The 18,716-nt window shown below is 45.8% G+C and overlaps 1 protein-coding gene across 1 annotated transcript in view; it reads right to left on the bottom strand.

The window, feature by feature from the left end:
• Positions 1 to 8,122: 8,122 nt before the first annotated feature.
• Positions 8,123 to 18,716, bottom strand: part of GPA33 (glycoprotein A33 (transmembrane)) — an 11,489-nt gene continuing 895 nt past the window's right edge. The window contains exons 3-6 of the mRNA XM_012728910.1: positions 16,360 to 16,576; positions 8,713 to 8,845; positions 8,390 to 8,461; positions 8,123 to 8,288 (exon numbers count right to left, since the gene is read on the bottom strand). Coding sequence (XP_012584364.1) covers positions 8,123 to 8,288; positions 8,390 to 8,461; positions 8,713 to 8,845; positions 16,360 to 16,576 — 588 coding nt within the window. The remainder of the gene's footprint in view (positions 8,289 to 8,389; positions 8,462 to 8,712; positions 8,846 to 16,359; positions 16,577 to 18,716) is intronic.

The following is an 18,716-nucleotide window of genomic DNA, read 5'->3' on the forward strand; positions in this document are numbered from 1 at the left end:
TTTAATGGCGGTGGTAACACATTTTAAAAAGTGCTATTAAGACACGTAGATCAGTGGAATAAAATTGGTATTCATATGGTAAATTTTTCAGTAAGACTGTAAAGACCATTTAACAAGGGAAACAATAGTTTTCAAGACACAGTGCTGTGACATGGCAGATAACCACAATCAAAAGAAAGAATTGACTCTACTTCACACCATTCACAAAAATTAACTCAAAATGGATGACTACTTAAGTGTAAGAATTAAAACTATACAACTCTTAGAGGGAGATATAAGTAAAAATCTTCCTGACCTTGGATGAAGCAACAGTTTAAGAGAATCAAAAACGAAAACAAAACTGAACTTTATCAAAAGGTGACGGACTTAAGAAAAAAGTATAAAATTAAAACATTTATTCTGAACCATGAGTTTTTGGGGGGCATGGTCGAAGGTTCCAGACTGAATAAGCAGTGTACCAGAACCCTATGGAGACCTGTGTGGGGCTTGAGTAGGCATCTGGCGGTTCTCGGGAGAGAATGAGGATACCAGGAAGATGGTCCTGGTATCAAAAAAGTAATGCCAATGACGTTGTGATTGTTAGCTGATTGCAGTAAGGTGGGTTTCTGTGATGGGGCAAAGATGTGATATATGAAGAGGTAACATTCAGATCTATAGGACTGTCAGGAAATTGTCTGGAACAATTGGAAAAGGCAGAAAGGGGAAGAATTGAAATTGGACCCTTTTCCCACCTTATTAACAAAATGCAGTTTCATTTGGTTTAAGGATTTAAATATAAGAAAACCTATTTTTAAATCTCTAGGGGGAAATGCATTAATATTCTGACTTTGAAGTCAATGATTTAAGAATAGTTATTGAGTTTACTTAAAAGAAACTTGATCCATATGACTACATTAAAGAATTTCTGTTCATTAAATACAAATGTATAGAGAATACGAAAAAACAAGCACAAAGGAAATTATAAGCACAGAATCAGTAGTGATTGCCTTTGGAGGATAGTGTGAAAAAGCAGAGAAATGTATTATCAAATGCTACATTTAAAGATGATAAAGAGCAAGTTTTAACAGCAGCTTTTGGTGATTCAGGCAATAAATAGTTTCAAGTTACGATAGTTAAAGACAGTTTCAAGTAGGTAATATGGAAAAGGGCTAAGTTAATGATTTACCCAATATTTCTATTTCGGAAATAAAGGGAGGAGAATTTCCTAGTACTATCTCAGTGAATTTGATGTCTTTATCCACAGTTGACTGAAACTTTGTGTCCTGACTTAGCTTCCACAAAAGTCCAAAGCCTTCAGTTCAGCCCCAGTTGGCTGCCACCTGGGGATTGATTCACCCACCACCTCACAGTTTGAGGAGTCAAAAAAGTCCATTTCTCCATTTGAGATGACAGACAAGGAGATGCAATTTAAATAAAGTTGGCTTCTAAGGAGCTGTGAGGCAAGTCTGCCAGCAGCATCCAAAGGGCATCTACGATTTATACAAAATTAGCTAAAAGTAACCTACATTTTCCATCTCCTGCTGGCACACAGTGGTGTTAAGCACCATTATTCTAGCATAACTGTTCACAAAGGAGGGTGAGAAGCACTTAAGGAGCCTTTAACTTTTAGCATTAGATCCTTGACTTTCACCAGGTGCTTTGGTGCTTGTGTCATGGTCCAGTGCTGTTTCTGCTGTGATTGTGGTGATTTCACTCTGTGGAGAGGATCTTTTCAAATGCTGACGTCTCTGTTCTTTGACTGCCTCTCCTTAGTGAATTTATCCTTCGTCCCACTTTGACTACCCTCTCTCCTCGCATCTCCTCGTTTTTACCATTACTAGTAACAACCCCACTGTACAATACATTTATATGAGTATTCCATGTTCTACTCACTACCGCAAGTTTTAGCTCATTTCTGACACTCCAGTGTCAAGAATTCTGCTGCCCTTGGGTCCGACGACCTGTTGGTCCATCCTTTTCCTGTCTCTTAACCACTTTTGTGTCCTTATTGTGCTGCTTAACTGTGTAAAAAGTCACAAATGTCATAATCACTGCCTTGTTCATCTTTTCCTTTAATTGCTTATCTAGATCCTTGTAAAATTCAACTCTGCCTACTCTGTGTCACCACCCACACCTCTGAATATCACTGGAGCCATAGTGCCCAGTCTTATATAAATGGTTGACCACTACCCTAAGGGCCCCCTTAAAGCTGCTTTATTTCTTTGTCTGCTTGCTTTCCCAAACTCTTCTATGTGACTTCCGTGTTTCCTTAAAATGTGAATGCCTCGGTCCCCATCCTAACTCCTAGCTAGCTTCATGCTTTATGAGAAAGATTCAGAAGAGAACTATGAACTCCTACCACCATATCTACTCAGCATCTGCCCATCTCTGTGTCCCCTTCCCCCCAGCCCATTCAAACCCACTTTGTTGCCACTTCACGGCAGGAACACAATGAAGGAATGCAGTTGTGGAGTAGCTTTGCAAGACGAGCAGAAGTTCTTATGCCATTTATTAAAAGGGTTAGTAAATGCTGACCATGCAACAATGGTATGAGGTACAGGGTCTGGATGGTAGGATAGGAATGGGGGACAACGTTTTACAAGGGACAGGGAAGGGCATATCATAACCATGTGTTGAGACATTCGCATCAGCAAAGTACAATGTTACCACAGGCAGAGTTATCCCAAAGCCACCATGGAGATCATCATACAGTCAGATCAGCAGCAGCCTAGGCGTCCCTGGGCCTGCCTAGCAATATGGGCTATTCTCCATGTAGTCAAGTAATGTTCTGCAAATAGGTCACAGTTGCCTATGAATGGCCAGTTAGTAGCCAGCTCATAGGAACCCACAAGGATGACTTGGTCATACTCCTCCAGGCCAACACTACCCTCCTCCACTCAAGTCTAATCCCCTCAGAACATTTTTGTCAGTAGTTCTCCTCTACCACCCTTGCTGCTTCCTCCCTACTTGAGCATTCAGATTACTGTACAAACTTGATTTTATTTCTGCTATTAAATAGATACACAAAACAGGGCCTTCCTGGTGGTGTACAGGTTTAATCAGCACTGTTGCCACTGCAGCCTGAATTTGATCTCAGGCCAGGGAGCTGACCCGCTGCTCCCCTCACAGTGTTTCAGTAGCTAGACCTGTTTGCTCCCCACTGTCTGTTGAGTCCTCTCACCCCCAGCACCTGTGGCCTATACCCTAGTTCTACACACACTAATACATAATATACATAAAACAATTCTGCTTCCCTCTAGCTACTACTACATTATTGGCCCACTTTCAGGGCAAAGCTTCTCAAAAGAAGCCTCAATACCTCACCTCCAAATTGTCCTTTGGACCCAGTAATCAGGCATTTGTAACTTCTTATCAAGGTCACCACTTTAATAAGTGCTAAGTTGAATGTTCTCAGCCCTCATCGGAGTGTACCAGTCCGCACATTTCTCAGTCACAGCTGGAACAGCTTGGCTTCTGGGACATCACAGTCCTTGTTCTCTCCTGTCTGATTATTCATCAGTCTTAGCTGTATTATCTACCCTCTTCAAAATTTTAAGTTTCTCATGGCTCAGCCTCCAAAAAGTTATCAACCCACTGATGCCCTAGTTCAGACTTCTGGCTTCCAGAACTGTGAGAATGAATTTCTACTGTTTAAAGTCACCCAGCTTGTGGTAATTTGTAAGGGAGCCATAGGAAATTAATTTTGACTTCAATAAAGCCACGTAAACCAAGTGGTTTTTCATCTTAATTCATGCTGGAGTCCAGAGCCTTCCGACAGCCACTAAGACACATGCAGACCTCTTTGGCCTTGCTTCTTGCCTTCAGCTTTGCTCTCTTGCCCCAGTCACACTGCTCATCTTGCTGTTTATTTGAAACTTTCAGGCTTTTTCATTACTGTGCCTTTCTCACTTAACTCTGTACCGGAGAGATGGCTGCATTGTAGTATATAGAGATGCTCCTCATTGCTTATAGGTAGTATTTCATTGTGTAGGAAAACATTGTTTATCTTACTCTGTTGATTCAGACTGTCGCCAGTCTTGTTATTAAAATTGTGCTGTAGTGTCTGGAGCGTACCTCTTTTCACAATGGATTTTAAGATTTGTGTCCTGGAATCTGGATTTCTAAAGTATAAATACCTAGCTTGATTTCTGGGTCAGAAGGTCAGTGCATGCATCATTTTTCTAAATACCACTGCTTTCTCCTCCATCAGGACTGCCATTCTGTGCTTGTTTTAACCATATTCTTACCAATAGAGAATTATGTCAAATTTTAGGTTTTTTTTTTTAAAGATTTATTTATCCATACAGAACTGGGGTACAGGCCAGAGGTGCAGGGACAGTGAGAGGATTCACCAGAGACAGAGTGGGGAGCAGAACAGGCTGACTGATGAAGTAACACTGCTCAGGGGAGCAGCGGGCGGGTCAGGAAATGTCTGTACCATGTGGGTCACCTCTGGGGCGGGGATCAAACAATGCTGAAGTAGTTTTAGCTTCTTAGTGCTGTGCTTTAACCTGCTGCTCACCAGAGAGGGCCCCAAACTTTAGGTTTTTGCCAGACAAAAGGGAAATATAATGTAGTTTTAATTTACATTTATCTTTTTAGTATGAGTGACCTTGAGTATCTTTTTTCATGGTAAAAAGGTAATTTTCACATTTTTACAAATGCATCCTCTATCCAAATCTTTAATGGTACATTCTTTGGGTTTTCTTTCTGTTTCAAATTTTATATCTGTAAACTGACATGAGCCTCAAATTTTAGCAATAGACTATACAGAGAGACTTCGGCCTGGCAACACTGCAGTTACCACTGGTGTGGGACCATGGAGAACTGTAGACATGTACAGTACTTGTACTGTGTACAAGTATTTCCGAGTATTTGTTGGGTTTTGGGTTATGAGATAGAAGATCTTGGATTTCATGGCCATCTAAATTAACTCATTAATTCAACTAATATTTGCTGAGCACATGCTGTGTGCAAACGCTGTTTTAGGTACTAGAGAAACAACGTGAACTTACTCTCTTGCCTCAGGGAGAGAATGGAAAAGGGAATGACGTTTCCCCCCCTTGTCTGGGTGAACAGTCACTGCTAAAAGAATATACTCTTGGTTCACCTGATTCTCCCATGTTTCCATTTGCAGTACCCAGAAATTGGGGCTGAGTCCTACTGGTGAGTCAAAGCAGTGGGTAAAACCCTAGTGTCTGCCATAGTGATGCCAATTAGTGCCTTATCTGTTTCGTTCTCTTTTTATCATCAACAAAGGAAATGCATCCTGTCATCCTGCCCCTGTTCAAAGTCACACAGAGCCAGGGTCCCTGGTGTTCAGGTCTTCTGGGTTATTTCATGGCCACCAACCTTGCAGAGGTGCTAGGGGAGCAAGAGTAACTCAATCCCATCCTGTGCAGAGACTAGCTCATACGAATGAGCAGTATTTGGCTGGTGGTGGCATTGTTTCTGGCTGACTGCTCCCTGAACCCACCTACATGCTGGCCGCATAGCTCTCCTGGGTCCTCAAGCTGATTCACAGGGACTTCAGGATGTTTTTAATTGATGAGGGAGGCAATACAGCTAGAGAAAAATGGAAGCAGAAAGATAAAAGCATGCTAGGAGGGAGTAAAGCTGCTCTGAGCTGATAAACCATATAGATTGTTCCTAAAGGGAAAAACTAAGGTTCATGATAGAATTGTACTTAAGTAACTGATGGTTGAGGGTTCTGGATTTCTCTCTGAGATGAAAAACTGGAATAATAATAATAATAAAAAAACCAGAACTTAGACCAAGGTTTGGGTCTGAGTTTTGTCACCTTGCCGCATGATTCTTGATACTTCAATCTTCCGAGCCTCAGTTTCTTCATCTATAAATTGAGATCAATAATGTCTGTTAGTGAGGCCATAAGGATTCAAAAGGGCCATGTTTGTAAATATGCTTTATAAGTGCGTTCTTCCACTCCCTGAGCTGGCTGGCTATGGTCTCCTGATAAGCCGCACCTCCTCCCTACTCCCTGACAACCTCAAGCATGCGTGCTCACGCCAGCAGCTATTTAAATAGGAAGACTGACTAGTAGTGATGCGCGCAGGCTGATTTGTCTAGAAAGTTGTTCAATTTGTGTTTCAGTAAGATCTCTGAAGACTCGTCCAGGATGCCAGGTGAGATGAATCCACAAAGCTCCAGCTCCCAGGCAGCTGTGCCTGTGCTCTGTTTTAGAGAGAGAGGAAATAATTGCCTCCTGGCCGGGTGAGCTATCTCTTCTCCCAGGAGCACAAAAGAAAATGCAAAAACATTTCTAGTGTTGATTGTGAAAGGGAGGAAAAGTAGCCGATAAGATTCCAGGTGTGTGTCTGCGTAGAACCACCTCTCTCCAAGATGCTGACTATGCTGATGCCACTTCCCCAGGGCTGCTAGGCTCCAGGGGCTCACTTGTGGGAAGCTAGCTGGTCACCCCCACTTGCTGTCAACCTGAAAGCTCCTTAACCTGGCAGAAGGCCAGGCTGACAGGTGTCTGTCAAGGGTGCTAGGAACCTGGGAAGTGAACTTGGCGGAAACAGGTTTGGCTTCTTGTGGGTAGCCTTGTTTTGATGTTTAAAGAAAAAAATCTGTAGCTGTCATGCTGAGAAAGCCATGTTCAGTTATGACTTCCAGCTGTGGAGTTCGGCATGCTGACTTAATGAGGAAAAGTTGAAAGAAACATGATGGGCCTGTTTAAAAATTTTTAAAAGGGAAAAGTCTACATTCTGCTCTTCTGCAGACCCTCCTCTCATGAGCTGTCCTCCAACTTTGCTGCTGGCCAGGTTTTCACTTCATGTCCTTTCCTGAGTTCTCCATGTGCCATGCAAGGATCCTTGGGACCCATCCTTGCTCCTATCTCATCACATAACCCTTTCCAGGGCAGCTGCTTTATGTCCATGACTGTCCCCATCTCAGGCTGAGCTCTTTAGAGGGGGGAGAGAGTCCACTCGCAGGGGCATGGCTGTGGCACAGGCAGCCAGCCCTGCCTGCCATCCAGCAGAGCCAGTGGGGGCCAGGACGGCTGGGCAGGGCAGGGGGAGGCATTGGCAGCAGGAGTGGACATGCTCATTACTCTGGCCTTGACAGCAGTGGCCACAGTGCCAGAATCCTGGTCCAGCTGCACACAAGCTGTTGCTTGTGTTCATTTAAACCAACTTGTTAAATAAAGTAGCAAATGGGTTTGGGTGGGAGTCAGCTTTGTGTTTAAAAGAATACTGGGGACACAAGAGAAGGGAAGGCTGTCAAATCAGTGCTTCCAAATTGAATTGCATTAGGAACCTGCTAGCGGGCTGCGCAATCCAAGTGGGGGGTGAGGGGTGCTGGGGGAAGCAGGAGAGTGAGGTCCAGGCCCTGCCCCACAGAGTGGTAGATGCAGCACAAAGAGAGAGCTCGCTCACAGAGCTGTGTGCATGGCCTGAGGGGGGACAAGGAGACACAATGTCCCCAACTGTGCAGGAGGTCAGGGTGGTGTTAGATGTATCTGGGACTTCAAGAGGCCTGGAAGGATAGGCAGTTGGAAAGTGTGTGGGTATTCACCACAGAACAGAAAAATCAAAGCCCCTCGAGGGAGAACACTGGAGCTGAGGAACCCTGGCAGGCAGGGGAGTTTTCTAAGACGAGGGAGCTGGAGGCCAGGTCCCTGAAGCTAAGAAATTGCATTAAGTTGGATAAATAAGGAGTTTTTAGCATAGCTTTTCAAAGTGAATTCAACAAAATTCAACAAAAATGTGTGCAAACACAGTGCTGGACATTCCTCAGGTGTGGCGATAACAGGTGGCATGGCATCGCGTCCGTGGCTCAGTCACGTTCATGTTCATGTTCCAAGCTCAGCGCTCTGTATCCGGCTCTTGCCTGCTGCAGTGGGTGGGGAGGCTGCAGGCTGGGCCTCAGCTACAGGGGTGGTGGGGGGAGGGGGACCCCACGAGGAATGCCAGGCCCAGTTCACAAGCCCAGGGAGGAGAGTTGGAGGGTCAGTTAGGCCTGAACTCTCTCAGCCAGCCACGCCAAGTCCTCCAGCGCTGACACAGGAAGCAGCAGCCCAGCCGTGAGTGGGATGGAGGACCAGAAAGAAGGGGCTGAGATTGCTGAGGGCAGCAGGGGCGGAGGCAGGGGCGGGGGACAGAGCCGCCTGTTAGAGATCTCACTCATCAGAGTCATAGTTGGTCAGCAGGTCAGGGTTTCTCCTGTCCTGCTCCTCTCTGTGCCCGTAGTGCGGCCCGTCTTCGTGCTCATAGTTGTCGTCCTCATACTGCCTTCCGGAAATCTCACTCACCTGATCTGGAGCCTCCCAGTGGACTTTGCGCTCCCTGTGGGAAGTGAGACAGGGCAGGGGTGTCCTGAGTCAGGCCCAAGGGAGCTGAGCCTGGTGTTCCCTGTGGGACCAAGAACATCAGACCCACAACCTTACCTGTCCCTCTGCAAAGGGACACCAAACTGAAGGAACTCCAGGGCTTGTTTCCTCAAGGGCAAGGGTACCCCACTGGACACAGAGTCAGCCTGACTGAGGCTCCACCTGTCACTGGGCTATAGACCTGAGATACCCCACCACCACCCCCGACGTGAGACTGGAGAACCACAGGCCATGGTGTTAGACGCGTGTCACCTTGTGTTGGGGACAGAGTCGGAAACAGTGCTCTTTGTTCAGTTCTGAAGTCAGGCTGGTCACAGAAGAGGTGTCTGTGCCATCTGCTCAGACCCACCAGACCGGCCAGCAGGCTGCCCTACACTCACCCCTTGGCACTGCCCTTGCTCCTACTCTTGTTCCGGGACAGGCAGCAGTAGATGATGATGCCGAGGATGATGACCCCTACCACGATGCCGGCAGCAACCAGGTATATGGTGATGTCCCCGGACATCCTGGAGTCTGCAAGAGAAGGGAGCAGCTAACCTCCTGAGCCGAGAGCTGAGCCCAGGCTCCCTCCAGGCAGAGAGAAAGGAGAGGCGGCCCACAGTCCCTGCTGCACCGGCCTCCCTCCCAGGGAGCTCTCCATGGTAGTACTCCAAGAAAGCTGGGCTTGGGGGGATGTCAGCAGGCAGGCGCAGGGCACCCTTCAGGATGAGGTGCAGACAGCACAGGCAGGCTAATGGCTTTGCATCCCTTCCCTCCCCAGGCTAGCCAGACTCTTGAGAAAGTTCTCCCTGTCAGCCCTGCCAGTTCCTCCTCTATCTTTTCCCTGAGCTGGTAGGGGTGTTCCATCCGAAAAAGATGGGGTCTATAGTAGTTAGCTCTGGATCCTTTCTCCATGGCGACTGAGCAGCCCTGTGGGCAGGCTAGGCCGAACAGGCTCCCTTCCATGGGGATACAAATAGCCTCTTGGTGAGGATCCTGGGACAGGTGCGTCTGGCTCAGGTCACCCCAGCTCCTGCCAGTGGGTGACCCTAAAGAGACTGCCACAGGGGTCTCTCAGCTGACCCCACCCCCCCAGCCAGTCATCTTCCAGCTTTTACTGCCTCCCATCATGAGGAAGCATCCTGCTAAATGTGTGATCCTACAAATCCCTTCACCTTTAAAGGGAGTGTTTTATATCTAAACATTTATATGTCCTGCAAAGAGGCTTTGGCATAGATGCTGTGAGAGAAGAGTTGAGAGGTCTCTGCCCTCAGGGCTGCAGGGACAGCCTCCTGCTGCCACCAGGTGGTTGACTGCATTTGGTGGGTCCTACCAAATTATAAGTAGGCCTTTCAGGGGTGGCCCATAATCCTCATCAAACTTCTTAACATGGCCATAGGGGTTCAGTCATGGGACTCTTGATGGCCAGTCCTCCCCCGCCTCACCCCTGCTTTCTTGCAAGATTAAATAGTAGGTATCTGGTAAGAATGTTTATAGACCCTTCTTCCCCAAAGGAGGCCCTAAGTTCACAGAGCATTTCCCAAAATACATTCTCTCAAGATGGCCTTTTAAACATCAAAAAAGTAGGACCACTCATAGATTTTCCTTGTCTGACCTGCTGCTCAGTACCCTTCCTCAAGCCGCCTACCCTGATCTGTATGGCAGGTAGAACAAATATTTCCATCTCTAATGTCACACAGGTAACTGAACGTTTAGATATATCAAAACCCCTTTGGGCAAATCAAGACGACTTGCCCACAACCACAAATTTAGGAAATGGCAGTGTTGTAACAATCCTATCTTAGGCCTACAACTCCCTGAATCAGTTGACAGCTTTCCTTAAAAAATTATAAAAGCAACAGGTACTTATTATAAGAACTTAGACGTGACATATAACAACTAGTTCAATTCCACCCAATCCATAAAATCGTTCTGTGCTGATCACATTAGTTCAAAACAAGACATGAGTGTCCCTGATCTTTTTTTGTGTTTCAGTCTTCAAGGAAAGATAAATGTGAAATAATGGTGCTTAGGGGATGATTAGAATTCAGAATATAAATGCTACTTGGGTTTATAGACAGGGAATTTAGTCTCCTCTTCAGCTCAGGGAAAGCCTCCATAGAGGACAGAGAATAAAACAAATATCACACATTAAGCTCATCAGCATTTTGCTTTGGGATTATTTTCTTCTAACCTTTTCACGTGACCTCCTTGAGATTCTTCCCTTGAAACCCAGGACACTATTTTTCTGGTTGCTCATAGAATTCCTTCCTGTGCTCTAGAATTCCACACTTCGGCCTGCTTTCTATAATATTTGTTCACATATGACAACATATGGTACTTCCATGACCGAAACAAATATAGAAGTTACTGAAGGGTTAAATAGGATCTTTCATCCTAGAACTTCCAGTGCTCTGGCAAGCACTGGGTATCTCAGGGGCTACACTATCAATGGTCCCACTTTTTTGACGTCTAAAAGGCCATAGTGAGAAAATGTATTTTGGGAAATGCTCTGTGAACTTGGGGTCTCTCTTTGGGTGGTCTATAAACATTCTTATCAGAATCCCACTATTTCAGAATGTGAGACTCAGTCTATATTAGGTGTCCACAATGAATATGAACAGTGGACTGATGAAGACAGGAACTTCAGAGAGCATTCAGGATCCTCTCCCTTGCTCAGACCAGCGGGACCAGTTTTGATCCTCCCTCTTGCTTAGTTAGGGTGGTGGAGAAACCATGACTTTTTCGTCCAAAGTCAACATTATCCTTCCCCAGTTCCCTGAAACAATCAGTGGAAATTAGAAGCTACTATGAATATTAGTAGGTGTATATCTGTTTTGATTCTGGATTGGGGCTCCCAAGAGCCTTTCCTCTTGAAAAGTACCCAACAGTCCTAAAATTCATGTTTCTGTTGCAGTGGCGACACCTTGTGATCAAAAGTGAAAATGCACAAAAGCAGTACTAACGTTACTCTGCACCAGCAGGTTTTGGGGAGAGTTTGGGGGGCCGGGTGGGGGATTTTGAGGAGAAGGTAAATTAGCCCTAGAGAAGACCAGAGACTCTATCAGAATCACTGAAGTCGAACTGATCAAACTTTCCTGCCGTCACCCAGCCCCTCAAGACCGTTTCTGGTTGTTGGGATCAGGGCTCGCTGCCACCTTTCAGCACTTTCTCCCCAAACTCTCTTGGGACCCAGTGTAAACTCCCCCTTCTTCCTTGTTATTCAAATTGTTTCCCCCTCAGTGCATGAAATTCAGCTGACAGGACAAGACATACAAAGGAAGCCCACAACAAGTTCAATCTCTTCACAGCCTGCAGGACAGTGACAGAGGTCACGCCAGCGTGCCGGTGACGAAGGACAGAGAGGCTGCGAGTGACTTGCAGCTCCCACAGTGGGGACGTTGGACTCAGCGCTTGTCAGCGGATTCCTGTTCCCGAGTTCTTTTTACTAGGGGCTTGTTTTGACGTATTCAGTCAAGGGAAGCAACTTTTTTTTTTCCTGTTAATTTTCTTAAATTACCTTTTACTGAGGTAATGTTGGTTTACAACACTATGTTTTAGGGGTAGAGGCTCATGCCTCCTCAGGTGTAAGTCACCACATCACACTTACTGCCAAAGGGCCTGTATTCTTCCACCGCAGTCCACAGCGCCCCTTTACTCCCCACCCTGCACTGCCCTCCCTAGTCCAGACCCTTCCCTGAAAGTTTCCCATCCTCCAAACGAGCTAGGATCTTGGACTAGGCAGATGACGGCAACGGTGGTGGTGGGGAAGGGGTTGAGACTGCGAGACTGCGGGATTCCCGCACAACTCAGCTTCAGCTGGTTGGTTCTACCTCACGAATTAAATGCAGATACTATCTGAATATGTAGTGAGGGCGGAGCGATGAGGAGCCTGCGGGAACACGTGGGTTCCCGGCCACGCGGGAGCAAGCGATATCCTCTGTGGACGCATGGGGGCGCCAGAGACCTGAGAGACGACACATCCCTCTGGTGGCGCGGTACCCGTCTGGGCCAAGTGGGCTGCTTTTGGAGAAGGGGTCCGGACGCCCCTGCTCTCCGTAGAGCACCCCGCCCGCGTGGGCAATCCGTGTGATTAAAGTCCTTCTGCTCCCAAATAGCTCTGCAGCAAAGCCACTTGGAAATTTCTTTTAAGATTTGTATGGAATCTTTGAACATGTAGAAGAAAATGAAATCTCTCAATTGTTTACTGAAGTAACATTGGATTTTACCAATATACCATACTGTTATATGTTTCCAGTTTGCATCATTACAAATCAACATCTGTACATAATACACCATGTCTTCTACTAAAAGTTCGATTTCACTTTCCTCTCACTGAAAGGGAACATTACTTTCATTATTTCCAAAGCAATGAGTAGTCTTTGCCCTTCCAGTCAACTAGTTCCTCTTAGTGAGGGCCTCAGCTGGGGGCCAGACAGGCAATTGGAGAAAGAGGAGGTGCAGGAGAGACTGGATTAAGGGGCTCATTTTCTGGGTTTGGTAATGTCTTCCCAAGGAGCTAAAGCAAACAAGAACCATGGGCTGCACTGTTATTTATAGTAGCTTTAATTGGAAAGAGCCTGAGGGCAGGGCAGGGCAGGGCCAGGCCCCCTGCACCCCCTTCTGGTGTAAGCTGGAGCTTGAAGAAGGGCAAAAGCTAAGACAGCAGGGACAGCTGTGATGTGGAACGAAAAGGACCGAATTTGTTAGACTACGCCTTCGGCTAAGTAGATACGCTATGGGGAGGAGCTAGAAGAACAGGGAAAATAGAAGAAACAGTCACAGGTGAATGTTCTTTTTCTAGAAGGTTTTTTTTTATAGTATTTTTAAAGAGGGAAAGGATCACCCACACAGCTATTTATTTGTGTGCGTCTGGGTGTCCACATGAGGTCTGGAATTTTATCATTAAAGATTACTTGTTACTGAAGCACATACAATATGATAAAGCATCTTCCTAGGTAAGAAGACTTGAAATTAAAATGTCATTCCTTTACAAATCAATGTTAGTTAAATTAATTCCAATCAACTTAAAAAGTCTGGGTCAAATGACTTAAAAATTAAGTTGGAGTATTAACATGTAAAGATGTCACCATTTTTAAAAGACTGACAAAAGGAGCTATGACATAGTGCCAGGAGTTAAATGCCAACTCTACAAACACTGATGAATTTATCAAAAAAAAAATTGATATACTAACTTATACTAACTATATATAAAAATACTGTAATCAAAAGCCTATGTGATCAGCATAGAAGTAATCCAATGGAAAATGACCATCATAATAATAATATAAAAAACAGCCATGTAGATGTGAAAGCTTAATATGTGACAAAGCTGGCATCTCAGCAGGTTAGAATTGTTTCTTTGGTACAATAAATAATGCTGATGTGATTGGCAATTCATCTGCAAGAAAACAAAAATTAGACTCCTGGCATTGTCATACAAAAATAAATTCCAGATGAAATAAAGGTTGAGTTAAAATAAAACTTACAGACTTAATAGAACTTTGAGATTATTCATAGGACCGAAAAAGTGATGATAAGAACTGGTATAAGACAGGAGACCCAAAAATCTGTAATAAAACACATAAGGAGGCTACGGAATGGGACTTGTCCTGAGTCTCAGAATTTCCCACAAGATTTCCAGATTAAGGACTCTGGATGTAACTGCCCTCAATACTTGAGAGAGGCATGGGAAACACTCCAAGGTCTCCCCAGAGGAAACCCCCAATTATTAGTTACCCTCAGTCAGCCTGTAAAGAGAAGACAGGGAATTCATTAGGGAAGAGATTTCTTTGAAGAGCATTTTCAGGGATAGGCATCCACGAGCACTGCTCCTCTCTCTCCTCAGGGAAGGAAGGGCGATATCCCCCATCTGAGGTCAAATCTGGGAGGCACAAGGGAACCCACAGGAGACTGGGGTTACCTATGTCTGGGGGCTGTGATCTCTCACTCCCTGGCTGAGCTCCCAGAATGCTCCTGCAGGTATCCAGGGGGCCCCCCCGAGGGCAGATTCTGGTGTACCCCATTTTCCAAGAGAAGCAGGGCAAAGGAAGAGTGGAATGGTAAGAAGGGTCTGCCTGCACAAGCTCAGGGTTCAGTGGGATAAAGGCACCCCTGGGCCACAGAGGACCAGCCTGGACCTGGAGACAGCAGTGAGCACCAGCCTAAGAGGGTCAAAAAAGGATGACACACTCTACTTGCATCAGGAGTAGGCTCCTGGATGTCCAGAGGCCCCACAGTCACCCCCATGGAGGAGGCAGGAATGAGATGGACACTCTGGGATTATGGGCCAGTCGAGGGGGGAATTCAGATGGCCCACTAGGTAGTCCTCTTGCCCTTGGCCATGACCTCAGAGGACCCAGGAACAGGAGGGAGAGGGCCAAGGAGAGTGGAGACAGACCTAAGCCCTTATTCCTCCATTCTGCTCTCCAAGTGATGGGGACATGTGAAGTTAATTGGATTTGAGATTAACATTTTGATTAACATTAGTTTTTTTCACTTAGCACATTAATTTACAAAAATGAAAAAGACTGATAACAGTCAGTAGTGGTAAGGAGATGAGAAAATAGGCACGTTCGTATAATGCCCTGGTAGTTATGGTACTTTGGGGAAAGTAAACGGCTCTATGGGTAACTTTTAATGAAGGCTCAATCTTTAGTCTAGAAATCCTACTTTTATGAATTTCTCCAATAGAAATAAAAGCAACACAGTGAAAGAACATAGGTGCTACAGATTTTTTAAAACATATAAACATTGTATATTCTTTCATGTGTGTGCCTGCCTATGTTTTTATGTCTATATGTTGTGGCATTGTTTTAAAAAAAGAGAGAGAGAAGAACCTAAATGCCCATTGTAAGGAACATGGGGATAAATCTCAGTGCATATTTGCTGTAAAGAGGTGGCTCTATGTGTAAATGATCTGGAGAAATAAACATGCAGCAGTAGAGAAGACTGCAAGCTACATTTATAATATTTATATATTTATGTTTTAAGCATCATAATATTTTACAATATTTGTATCTTTTAACCAGAGGTGTATGTGCACTGAGTGTGAATATATGTGTGTGTGCTTGTTGAGATGACAAAGGGGTCGGTGTGGAAGACTATTCCCCAGTATTTGGAGGGGTATAACCCACTGGAGGGAGGAGACAGGGTTACCTATTTTTTATTCAGGGCTATATTGTTTGACTGTTAACACCTCAAATAGCCAGCCAACTATCTATGCAATTAAAAATAAACTCCCAGTAAGCAGTGCAAGGGTTAAAAAATAAGCCCAAAGCATCCATTATTTTGATTTACTATGTGCCACCTCCCAGGATGGGGACCACCCCTTGCACTGGACATACGGTAAGCACTCACTCAAGTTTTTCCCATTAACTGTTGGAGTCATGTGCTTCCCTTCCCTGAGTCTCTCTTACAAAGGGGAATACCAAAATAGATCTTACAGATTTTTCTAAAACTGTCCACTCCAATCAGAAGTCATTTGTGTGAAAAGAATGTTTCCTTGGGACATATTTCAAAGGTGGTAGAAGCTGAACAGTGGTGCGCCTGGGGCCGAGGGCTGGGGAGCAGGTGTTGTGAAGGGGTCTACTGATAAGCTGACTCTATACCAGGAAAAGATGCACCAGCTTGTAGGGAGCCATGATGTGACCTCAGGACATCAAAGTAAGGCACCATGAGAGTCTTTCCAAGAAGATCTAGGGTCTCCCTTTAGAAGTTTAGCAAGCAACAGAGATGAGTTGGGGGTAGAGGAGAAGAAGAGATGGGCAGAAATGCCAAGGCTGACCCCCAGGGGACACTTCAAGACTGCCTTCCCTGCCCTGGGGAGCAGCTCTGTCTGCTGCCGGTCACTGACAGAGAACTCAGGACAGTGTGCTGATCCAAAGGAAGGAGCAGGCTCCTGCCCCAGGAGGGCTGGAGGCTATGGAGGAAGGGAGGGTGAAGTCTGCTTCTGGCTTCTTCTTCCCACCAGGGTTCTTCTGCTCCCTTCCACCCCCACCCATCACCACCCTCTTCCCGCCACCCCAGGAAGGAGATGGAACACTCACAGAACACCTGGAGGTGGACACGAGACTGGGATACGCCGGTCATGTCTGATATCAAAGACACTGAGCACTCATAGGTGCCATTGTCATCCATGGTCAGCTGGTCAATGATGATGGAGGCATCTGACTGTGCAGGGTCGCTCAGCAGCTTGACACGGTTCACATAACGTTCACCAAAGGTGACTTCTTCTTTGGAAAAGACCCAGATGAACACCTTCTCCTGGCAGGGGGATAGAAGAAATACTACTTGGTCTTCATCAGTGAAGGGTGGGGGTGGGGAAAGCCGGGGGTGGTGAGTGTTCAAGAAAAGTGCTTAGTGTGTCCAAAAAAAAAAGAGCTGGAAGTGGGAAATGATACATGCAACCCCAAATGGTTAAGAAGGAAAGGGGGGTGAGTGCATGAGTAGGGCTGTGAAAGGTGAGCCAGAACAGGCTGTCAGGAGGACCATAGCTGCTGTTTCTTGAGTCTGTGCTACATGCAAGTGCTAGTCTAAGCCTCTGCGTGGCCCCATGTAATCCTCATGAAATCCCCATGAAGCATGTATTTTAATTATGCCTGTTTTACAGGTGAGGAAACCAGGTACTGAGAGGTAGATGCCTCGCCCAAGTTCATGTGGCAAGACTGGGATTCACACTAAGAATCTGGGTTTCAGAGCCCAGATCCTGGGGATCCTTTGCCATGGCAGCTGTTGTGTGTGTGAATGGAATCGCTTGCATTTTGTCCCGAAAACACTAGATTGCCATGTAAGTTAGGAAGTTAGCTTTCAACACAGGTGGCAAAGGAGAACCAGTTAAGAAATCAGGCTGGGAATTAAGTGCAAAATGATGGGTCTTTGGCTAAGTGTTATAGCAGTCCAGAGAGAGAGAGAAAAAAAATGAATTTGAGACTCATGGCAGAAGTAGCATTTGGAGATGAAGTCAAATCAAATGTACGTGAAGCAGAGGCTTTATTCCACGGCAACAAGTTTTGGCTTGGATGTTTGGGTGAATGGTGATGTCACCTAGAAAGTTTTAAGTGAGAAATGATGCATTCTGCTTACAGGTAGTATGCTGAATGATGCATTCTGCTTACAGGTAGTATGCTGAGTGTGGAGGACAGCCAGGTGGGTGTGCTAAGTGCAGCTGGGCTGGAGGTTTGGGGGTCAGTGACACAGGGGTGTTAACTGAGCCATGGGCCTGATGAACGTAGACAAGTTGAGAAATGGCAAGTCCCAGAGTTACTTCACTGTGAAAGGTCGAGGAGACGGGAGAGAAGAGGAAAAAGCCGTAAGAGAGAATAACAGCAGCTAGGGAGGAAAGGCCAAGATGGGGAGGTGGTTAGTAGTGTGTAAAATGCTCACGAAAGATGCCGCACTGATAATAAGAGTAATATCCAGAGAAGGCATCTAAGGGTATTTATTGCAGTATTACTTGTAGCTGGAATAGCTATGGACATTGGTTTGTGCCCTCTTTGGTATGTTCATAAAAGAAATGCTGAATGAAAGTGGTCAAAGAATGATATAACGTCATAACAAATGGAGAGAGCACCAAGATATATTGTTCAGAGAAACAAAGTCAAGGTCAGAACAGTGTATGGCGGACATGTAAATGTCCATAGGTGAAGGTCAGCTTCTACATTTGCATAAGAGCATCACAGGTCCCTGGAGAAAGCTGGTTGCCTTTGGTGAGAGAACAGAAGTTGGGGGGCCTCGGGCGCAGGGTGGGCATATGTGCACCCTGCCTGCCTCAGGGTTGCTTGATCCCGTGCCTTGCGTCACTTGGGCACATACCACACACGGCTGTGGGGACACAGGCACGCTTGTGCTGGCCAGTGGAAGCTCGAATGGGCAATTGGATAAAAGCTCTTCTGGCTTCTGGGAAAGTGCCCCAGGGGTAGATGCGCACACACAGCAGGGCCGTGTGGCAGGGTAGTCTCACTGCTGGGGATCCGAGATAAGCAAGCAGCCCTGTGAGGAGGTGGCTAAGCAGCATGGGGTCGCCGTGCCATGGACCCCCTGGGGCTCTGAAAGGGTGACGATGCTCTCTATTAACTGAGGGGGGCTCTTCAGGGACTGTGATGTGAAAAATGCCAGGCACAAGCTGCCTAGCATATGTTACTTTTTCTGAAAAAAGAGGGGATGACAGGAACACAGGCAATGTGTGTAAGAAGTTATGTAATTATATTTTCTTGCATTTGCATAAAGACTCACAGGAAGAAACATAAACTAAATTGGTTATCTTATTCAAGGGTGATATTACAAATATTTAGTAATTGTTGTTCCAACCAGTCAGAAAAGATGCTGGCCCTGAGCAATCAGTGCTAGTGAAAATCAGCCTTGCCTTGTCTGTGGGGGGGGGCGGGGGGGGGAACGGGGCGGTTTT

Source organism: Condylura cristata, unplaced genomic scaffold (genome assembly GCF_000260355.1).
Source record: "Condylura cristata isolate star-nosed mole 26May11 unplaced genomic scaffold, ConCri1.0 scaffold00024, whole genome shotgun sequence".
Lineage (NCBI taxonomy): Eukaryota > Metazoa > Chordata > Mammalia > Eulipotyphla > Talpidae > Condylura > Condylura cristata.